Raw genomic sequence first — 9933 nt, 5'->3', positions numbered from 1 at the left:
GGGGTCGCAATGCAACATCTACCCAAACTGCACAAAGCCAGCTTTTCATCCCCTCACTGGCCATTCCACCAAGTCTTTAATTGTCTTTGACAAAGCTCATTAGCAGAGACCTTGTAGCGACATCAGCAATCTGAAATTCCATGGAGGGAGACATGCACAGAAACAATGTCCCACACACATTTCATTGCGCCTTTTGACGAAATGTAATGAAGTGTGTATATTGTCCCCCTCGTATGAACTCTGAGCCATTGCTACAAAGACTTTGTTTTATGAGCCCTAGCTGCCCAGCGTGGGACACATCAAATGGCACCTCCATGCTGGCTCTTTTGTCAGACTAGAGGGCAAATTATTGTTTGTAATGTTGTTGTTGTTGTTAATGTTATGGCTCCTATTTATACAAAGAGGCCATTGATATAGTGTCAAAATAATTCATGCTCTCTTACATCGCATGCAGACCCATGTTCATTAGTAGTGCCCTGAATGTAAAGTGCACATGTGATGGATGTTCCTGACGGTGCTTTGTCAGAAATTAACCCACATTGACCTATAGCTTCATTTTGTAGAACATACAACAGTCATTGTTAAAATACTCTCAGGTTTTTATGGGCTTTGCTGAGTAAAAAATAAATAAATAAATAAAATAAAAAGTAAATTAAATAGTTATTAAAATTAGTTATGTTTTTCTGGTTTGCTCAAAATGGGAATTTTACATGTCACTGTCAATACTGGAGTGAAATGGATTATCGCTAGGCTGGAGCAGACTTTGCCTTAAAAATGCTTGTTCTTCTCCTTTTTCTCCACATACTAACTTACCAACTTCACACAATACTTGCCCATTAATGCGAGTCATCTAGCCTGCTGACTTGAAAAGAGCATAGGACGCAAGCAGAAACTTGGCACAGAAAAGACCAATGTGGGGCTGGGGTGGGGTTATTAAGGTCAGTGTAAAAACTTGTGGAAGTGTTTGATAGCAAAAGCCAAATGATTATAATGAAGCACTCTGACAAGTATGGTCACAGATTGATATTTTCAAACCTATTTAAGGGTTCATGTTTATCTTAGCTTGTTTTTCTATTTTGCATATTTGTGCCTCTTTCACAGATTATCTAAAATCTGTTTTGGATTATGCAAACATGTTCTCATAGCCACATACCATTTCGCCCCTCCCAGATGAAAAATGTAATTTACCAGGAGGAGCGCGTGTATTAGGGAGATTTATATGTGCATATATCCCACCTAAAGAACTTATTATTCTGTATCACTGTAGTTTGCCACAGATTTCATGTCTCGCCTCAGATTAATAGATGTCAGACAAACAAAAAGAAAATCTTGTCGGTCCCCTCCCCCTTGCAACAAAAACAAAAAATATGATAAATGCCTATTTACTCATCCTTACTGCCAGTGTGGCTCGTTGTTATTATTATTATTAGTATTAATAATCATAATAATTAGCTCCCTCTTCACGCACACACAGATACAAGTAGACCTACCCCAACCATTACCATGTAATAGATGTCAATAGCAGTAATGAAGTTTCTGTCATCCAGATCAGCTTCCATTTACAGCTGGCTGATGTATGCCTTGACTGCATCTCCTCTGTGCAGCTGCTTTCACCATATGTAAAACTCTATGTATAGGACAGACTAATTGACCTGTTAGCTGCTTCAGGCATATGCTGCTATATAAACCCATAATGGCCATTATCTATCCCCACCAGGTAGATTGCCATGCTGTTAATCCAACCACACATGTATCATTACCTTCAGTAGAATAAGGCCACTTTCCTTTGCGGCCTATGGTTTAATTAAAAGTGATTGTAAATATTTGATGTCATACCCTACATTCTGAATGTAAATGCAATCCATCGCGAGCATCGTCCTGTTACTGTTACTGTTGAGAAGTTGTTAGCAGCTTGACACGTCTTGTATTACAGTTGTCAGCCTAAAGAAGTGCAACTTGCAACTTGCAACTTGCAACATGCAACTTGGCTCAAAAAACTTGGCTCAAAAAACTTTACATAAAGTTTACACTGAATTTCATATAGCTCCTACGGGATGCATATGTGATCTATTATATGTGACCATTAGTAGAAAGTATGTGATGTTCAGTTTTTAAGGATGTCAGTGGTTAGTTTCATGCTTCCCCTTTATTTTTCTTTTTTGGTGGGTCAGCTGTAGTGGTCTCAGATCTTTAAGGAGCTTTGTCTGTATTTAAAATCTTCTGGAAATATTAAAGCCTATAGAAATATATTTGTTTTTGGCTTTCACTTCAGCCAAATCATTTATTGGCTGTCAGATTAACACAGAGCAGGGAAATTGAACTGGAAAAAAAACTTTAAATAGGCCTAAGTTATTATTCCTGACCTTCCTCATCCTCATCATGTAGACTTTCCTGGATTTACAGACAGCTACGCCATTGGCCAAGGACAAATGGGGTGACCACAGCGCCTATGAACTGAGCCCGAATTGCCTTAATACGGAAAAGACTTTTATTACAAGCATAATCCGACAAGTACTACCTCAAATGACGGGACTGTAGGCTATTTGGTCTACAGGTATTATTTCGCTGGTGGTATAGAATTAAATTCAGTCATATCTAAATCTCTTCCTGCTCATGTAATAACGATTTTCAGGAATTAAGACAGGAGATTAACTCAGAAACAAAACAAAATAAAACTTCTTTCACTTCGCTGAAGGAAATTGCAACGTAATATTACAGATAAACGCGTTTCGCAAATTTGAAACAACTATATGAATCATTTAAAATGCGTTTTCTCCTTAATCTCAGACTATTCTAGAGTGGTCTCCATAGAAAAAACACGTTTTCGAATTGTAACGCTGAATATTTCTTAACATTGTTCGGAAGAGTAACGCGCAAAATAAATACGCACAGCACCTTACGTCTTTTACTACAGAAGTATTTGATTTTAAAAGTTTGAAATAGGAAGATTAAAAAAAACAAAAACAAAAAAAAACTTTTTTCGGACCGTCAACACGGATCATACACTACAGTGATCATCTTAATACCGCTGTCTGTACAAGAGGCAGAAGAGTTAAGCCATAACGAGACGGTCTATAGGCAAAACATCCAAATCAAAGGGACTTTGAGGGACCATGTGAATTTCTCTGCCGGGTTTGATCCTACAAATGACCTTTTAATTAACACAATGGTAAGTTAGTGCAGAGGCTCGCTTCACAAGGGACAAAGCAGCATTCATTCTATGTTCCTCCCTCGTTGCTTAGCCTGAACAGTAACAAAGTGTTTGATGCCACTTCTGATTAGATGCTGACAATAGAGAGATGATGTCCCCTTTCTTCCACAACTTGTGGATTTCACTCACGTCCTCCTCTGAATTATGACCTTCCATCAGCGCAGCGGCTTTATACATCGAGTCAAGATGATAAACTTTGATCAAACCCGCACACGCAAATGTTTTTTAATTGCCTGATTGGATGTTAAGCTGTATAAATAATCACGGCACAGAAAACGAAAGCTCTTGGGAAAAAATGTATTGTTAGAAAAGATGTCATGAATGGCAAACACAGGAGAAGCTCACATTTTAACACAGGGACAAAACATATTTCCAAGTCCACAGCGGATCCAGTCGTTCATAGCCAGCTTTGAGTCCGACAAGCTTTTCTCTTTTTACATCTGGCAAAATGACACGAAGCCACAGACAATTGTAACAAAATATTCAAAAGAGATACAAAGTCAATCAATAAACACGGTAAATAATTAGCCAACAGACGACATAACAAAATAATAAATACGTAAAGAAATAAATAAGTTTGCTACACTACACGATTGCCATACACAAATTCGGCCGTTTTTTTATTCGGCCAGTCTCACACATTTGCATCTAGATTTTTTGCATAAAGTCTTTAACACCATAAAAACAATGTTGTGCAAAACGATAGCCACGTCCACAGTTTGACAGCTCACACTGCAGCAGCGCCAGGTAGTTCCCATGTGTCATTCTGAGGCCGCTAGTTGGCCGGTGTGTCATTTAGTGCATAATAAATGTCCCAATAGTTACTGTGGTATATTTCCAGCGATCTAGGAGGAAGAACAGCAGGGATTGAAATAAACGCACAAAATAGAAGGAAAAAAACTTTATGGTATGAAACATTTCCAAAGAGAAGTTGAGCATAAGAAGAACTGACATACTTTTGACCAAGTTTATGAATGATATTTGACACTAATCTGATAGAAAAAATAAAATAAAAATAAGCAACATATAAACAAAAAGAGAAAGAGTAACTGCATTCTTGTGAGTGTTTGATGTTTTTACTTGCCTCTTCTCTTTCTGTGTGAAAAGCTGTATGTGTGTGTCATGACTTCACTGATTTTTTTCCACTTCAGTGCAGACTCTCACCTGCTTCACCTCTTCATCACTGGTCTGAAAGCAGTGACCTTGTCACCCTGCACGGTCCCACAGGTTTCACTGAGGTCAGATGACTGTGTCTCGGCTTTGCCACTGGAGAATCCTGCACACCCAAGTGAAAACACATCTAAGAAGCTTACCTCAAGCACAAGTTGGCAGAAAGTCCCTCACCACTTTGTAACTCATAAATTGTGTTTGTGAACACAAAAATGGAAAGTTTTGCTTTATTTGTGTACATTAATGTGTTCAAAACAGTATGCTTGTGGCTCATTATGAAAAGACAAACATCAATGTTATCTGTTATGTGAAACTCAGCAGGTAAAAGATAGACATACCTTCAATGGTGGAGTACTGACATGTGTCTGGGAGTGCAGCATAGGATGAACAGTGAAGTTGGAGGCTCTTGGGACCATAGCTGCTAGTGCCATAGACCTTTGAGTGCAAGGACGAGCCCTCTGAAAAGGGGCTCTCAACATTGGTGACACTGCTAGATTCATGAAGGCCTCTAATGCCTGCACATTGTCCAGTGGGAGCCCCGATAAGTCTGGTGCTCTGTAGCTGGCAGTCTCCGGTTGAGTTTCCTGTCCTCAGTTCAGAGCCATGCTGCTGAGGGCTCAGAATGACCCCCGAAGCTGCCGTCCGAGCCAGAGACCAAATCCGTGGCTTATCTGAAGCTTCATAGTGCGACAAGGACACAGTTCCTGCGGCTGGGCTGGTTGAGGAGGGTGCTTTGGACACTACAGGATCCAGGAAGTCAGCCGGGAGAGGAGGAAGGGTGGTGACATTCTTGATGGCACAAGGGAAAGAGTGAAAGCTGTTAGTTAAACTCAGGTGTAGTTCGGAGCTGCAGTCTCTTTTTTGAGGTGCTCCAGATCCTGCCATGGTCCTCTGGAGGTCGTGCTCATCCGATGCCACCTTTTCACAGTCACTGTCCAGCTTGTCACAGTCATCGTCATCCATATCCTCCAGATCACTCAGATGTAAATCCTTTTCATCCTTGCAATCATTAGAATCTACATGAAAGAACAGGTTTTATATTCTTAATATGCTGTTTGTCATGGAAAAATAATAAATACATTCAATTAAATAATTTTTAAACTTTGAAAACCATTTTTTACCAACAAGAAAAAAAATGCAAATCATTACCTTTGGTAACACCGTCTTGCTCACTCTTAAGGTCATCCTTCCTGTCATCATTCGCCTTATTCTTTGGTGACCAGGTCATCTTGTTTTCCTTTTTAAGCCTTCTCCTGGCATTGGCGAACCAGGTGGATACTTGAGTGAGTGTCATTTTGGTGATGATGGCCAACATGATCTTCTCTCCCTTGGTGGGGTAGGGGTTTTTGCGGTGCTCATACAACCATGTTTTCAGAGTGCTGGTGGTTTCACGTGTAGCGTTCTTTCTTCTGGCTGTGCCATTAAAATCTACTGTCCCGTACCTGGAAATACACACACATACACACACACGCATTTAGCCAGGGAAAGAGTCACCATTAGTGCAGAGGGTAAATTATATAGTAGACTACTAATTCAGGTATCCTCTATTGTTACTCTCTGTTGTTTGAAATGTATACAGTTTCACCAGATCCAGGTTCCACTATAGAGTTAGACTCAGACCTCAGATCTAAATGTGTCACCATTGAATGGTTGTTTTTAATGATGTAAAACTTACCTGTCATATTGATACTGTCCCAGTGAGTGATCATAAGGATAGTACGCAGCAGTTTGAGTAATGCCAGAGTGTAAAGTGCCTGTGCTGTCCTTAATGTCATACTGTGGATTCTGTAAAAGAGAAGGCGGTTGTTATACATTATAAACATTCTGAAAGTTTAGATTAAATATGTTAGCATTCTGAAGATATCTGAAAGTTATTTCATGTATAAAGTATCTTAGTTCCATGCTAATAAATAACAAGCAAATGATTCAAACTATGAGTTATTAGAGGCAGAAAAGATTTCCCATACATGACATCGATTTGTCACATATGTATTTTCATTGTGTTTGGAGTATGATGTGATGTCCAAAAACAAGTGTTGTTAACATTTTTTAATAATATTAGTTCAATATTGTTTTAGACATAATGCAAAATACTTAAATAGACAGTCAACTTTAATTATTTTTTTTAAATATAGACGGAAATAGAAAGAAAAGTTTCAGCTGCACTGCAACAACTCAAACTTCTACTTTTTTTAAAGTAAACAATTTGCTCTACTAGTTGAAGAATCTGATGCCCGCCACCCCCAAAATTACAGAAACGAGTGGCAATATTTTAAAACAAAACACAAAAAGGGGGTTTAACTTTAAATTAACAGTAAATTTTGTTCAAATCAATCGTTTTTGACTCTTTGACTCGTTCACCTGTCTCTTTTTCCTCGTTCTTTTGCTGCTTTGAAGGGGAAGTGCGACAAGAGCTGCCGTTGGATTAAAAGACTTATCGAGACGGATATGTTTGCAGTGTGAGATAAATTGATAAACCTAGCTGATCGATCAGCCTGAGACCCCCCCTCCCCCTTTTGCGCATCAAATGAGCCCACCAGAGTGGAGTAGATAGCGGATGGGTCGGTGCTGTAGGGGAAGTAGTTGGCGTAGTTCTGGCTGGCTGCGGCCGCTGCGGCGTAGGGAGAGCTGTACATCCCCAGCGCTGCGTTCAGCTCCGTCCGGCTGCTTGCCAAGAGCCGGTTCTCGTAGGACGGGCAGCAAAAGGAGGCAGCGGCGGCGGCAGCGGCAGTCTGGGAGCTGCCTGTCCCGTCAGAGACCGACCTGGAAATCGAATCGCAGCAAGTCGTACTGGGGTTTGCCGACACGAAAAACTGCATGAAGAGAATTGTGGATAGACATGGTCACTGGCTGTTTCATCTCTCATGTGGATGTCTGTGGCAACTCTGAAGTGACTGGGCTATGCTCTGCAAAAATCTTAGCCTTAGTCTAGTTGCTTTAGTATCTTAAAATGTTAAAGCAACCGGTAATTGCGAGCTGATTTCGTTTGCTGCTCTTGAATGATCACGATTCAGGTGTCGTTGCCTTTACTTGTGACCTGCCTTAATTCAAGGTAAGTCACTTTTCAGAGAATCCGTGAAATGATAGAAAGTAGGTCGCAGGGAAAAATAAAACGATAAGATATAAAATGTCATTGTCTTCTTTTTTTCTCCCCACAATTTAATAACAGTTTTAATTCACTACTTTAAACTGCGTGCGAATGTAAAAGACATAAATAGTTGTTTTCGGATATGAAGATGAACAAGAAAAAGTGACCTGCTTCATTTTATCACCGAATTTAAAAAAAAAAAATGTTTCCGTATAAATAAACAAAATGCAGTTGCAGCAAAGTCCCAATATCAGTGTTAATGCAACGATCTGACGTTTACGTTCTGCCAAAAGTCAAAATGTTGTCCTCGGAGAAGTTGTCTGTTAACTTTTTCAGGAGTAACTTCTGTCCCCTCATCGACCTGAACTTCTTCGAACTTGTCATTTGGAGCAATAAGAATTTATTAAAAAGGTAAATAAAGCGGTTTAATAAAGATTTAAGCCTTTGAAAATACTCCAATCTTACATGTCAAAACAACTCCATCAGAAAGTTTGCTTATGTGTACAGCATGCTTAACAGCCCAATTACACCTCATAGTGTGCGATAGGTGACATTCATCTCTATTGTCATCAGAAAAACACGTGAGTTCATTCATAATTCAGTGTAATTGGACACGGGTGTGTGTGTATCGATATTTGGTTCAACAACAAAAGCTCCACGCGAAAATAGCTGTCAATACTGTCAAAGCAGTCACTCTTTCGTTTATGTTTCTCAAAAAACTAAACGCCTTCTTATTGGTGAAATAAAGGAAAAATATGAATTTAGTCTTGTTTCTGTATACACTATATTTAGGGTAAATGAAAAGCAAAGTGTCTTACCTGTGAAGTTGCATTGTAGGGATATCCAAATTGCGAGAAAGACATAGCTGCTTCTTTTGTTACCATCAGGAATATTCTTCACCCTTGATCGATTGCAACCAATTCTACTTCAAATCCACCGGCTTACACACATTTCCACGCACGGCCTTTCGCTCAATAATAGATGACTTCACTCATAGGAGGGAGACTTTAGGCTGACACCAGCTGCAGATTGTTTTATATGAATGAATAATCCCCCCAAGGACCCAATAAGAAATGAAATTAAGCGTCATTAAGTGCAAAAAAAAATTGTTGTTGTGTTAGCTGAAGGAGGCTTAAAGGATAACGTAAGTCTTCCAAGATATGGACTCTGCTTGTGCTATTATTTGTGGCTCTATAGTTCTTTAGCATTCATCCATGCAAGGGTATCAGCGTGACGTCACTGTAATCCCGGAACGGCAGGGTACCAAGGATAGAATAATGTCTTTGCCAATCACGTCCAACACAGGGTTTTCTTAAGGTGCACTGTACACAGCCTTGTTTCGCTTTTGTAATAGAATTCTTTACCGATTTTCTGAGGTAAAGTCTCGGAAAATTGCACCACTGTTCATTATTATTGAATTGTAACAATGCAATATGGAAACCCTTTGTGAAGTTAAATAAACTAGAAAAGAGAGAGAGAGAAACACCGGTGATGTTTAGGGTGTCTTGTGAGATATTTCATTACTTTTTTACTTTATCTAGACAAATAGAAATAACACATGTTGCCTAAACTAGAAAAGTCTGCACTATTGTCTGCTTAGATAAAACTGATACCTAAAACGCTTTGTATTATTTACAGTGTATCACAGCTATAGATGGCTGGACCTCTAATACTTTTTTTTTTTTTAAATCTCGACCTTTGTTCGCTTCTGGCTCTTTGGCCAGAGGTCCATCCCAGAGTTAATGACGATGATGTTTCTATCTTTCTCTATTAGAGAGAGGGGCAGTCCCAGTAGGAACGGTTAGAGGGGTTTTTGGCAGGTCAATAGACCAGTGATTGATGCGCGCCTGGAGACCTACGTGACCATTACGCGTAATGCGTAATTGTATCAATTAACAAATGGATACATGCCCTTGTTTAACCAACGAGTAACAGAGTTAAAATATGCCTTAGAGGTGAAATCCGAAGAGCTATGCTAGAAAAAAAGACATTGGAAGCCGTGCTCCCCAGTCTAATTAAATATCCGTGCATGGGGGCGACGAGAATTGCATTTTAATTGAATGATGCTCACTTGAAAGATGGGTAAGGAATGATGCTGCCTCACAGTGAATGAAACTAGAAATAATTTTAAGCCTTATTAGATTAGGAGCTCAGCCATTACCAGTTGTCTCACTCTCTCCCATAAACATAAACAAGCTTTACCCTCTTTTCGTGTGTTGAGATGTTACCGGTAGGTAAGAGATCTGTTTATTTCTCTTCTACACTCGCCACTTTTGCGTTGGCAGTGACAGAGGTGATCGGTCTAACTGAGTCATATGATCTGCCCATTTCTGCTTGTCTAGAGAAGTGTAAGTTTCCCGCTGTCACGACTGATACCTTGAGCCAAATTTTCCAGTGCCTTTAATTTCCCTGGCTGATGAATGGCTTTGACTCCCCAGGAGACGCATCTGCGATTACGGGCTTT

The 9933-nt window shown here is 39.7% G+C and overlaps 1 protein-coding gene across 1 annotated transcript; it reads right to left on the bottom strand.

Annotated features, from left to right (window-relative positions):
- Window positions 1-3494: 3494 nt before the first annotated feature.
- Window positions 3495-8620, bottom strand: irx6a (iroquois homeobox 6a). Its single transcript, XM_085450314.1, has 7 exons — window positions 8288-8620; window positions 6919-7194; window positions 6057-6166; window positions 5531-5823; window positions 4720-5397; window positions 4376-4487; window positions 3495-4056 (listed from the first exon to the last, which is right to left on the bottom strand). Exons 1-6 carry the CDS (start codon window positions 8351-8353, stop codon window positions 4381-4383), a joined length of 1530 nt encoding a protein of 509 aa, XP_085306440.1. The 5' UTR covers window positions 8354-8620; the 3' UTR covers window positions 3495-4056; window positions 4376-4380.
- Window positions 8621-9933: the final 1313 nt, after the last annotated feature.

This window comes from Copadichromis virginalis, linkage group LG1 (assembly GCF_057382275.1).
Source record: "Copadichromis virginalis isolate Kocher_CV1m ecotype Utaka linkage group LG1, C_Virginalis_male_GT1.1, whole genome shotgun sequence".
Taxonomy (NCBI): Eukaryota; Metazoa; Chordata; class Actinopteri; order Cichliformes; family Cichlidae; genus Copadichromis; species Copadichromis virginalis.
Note: the sequence above shows the minus strand (reverse complement) of the source record. Positions and strands in the feature narration are given on the sequence as shown.

What these genes read in the sequence shown, in the direction of transcription:
- irx6a (XM_085450314.1), bottom strand. Translation starts at nt 8,353, where the DNA reads ATGGTAACAAAAGAAGCAGCTATGTCTTTCTCGCAATTTGGATATCCC. An exon ending in CCTACAATGCAACTTCACAG is followed by an intron (nt 7,195 to 8,287) that starts GTAAGACACTTT and finishes CTCTTCATGCAG; the next exon opens with TTTTTCGTGTCGGCAAACCC. An exon ending in TCAGTACTCCACCATTGAAG is followed by an intron (nt 4,488 to 4,719) that starts GTATGTCTATCT and finishes TTGGGTGTGCAG; the next exon opens with GATTCTCCAGTGGCAAAGCC.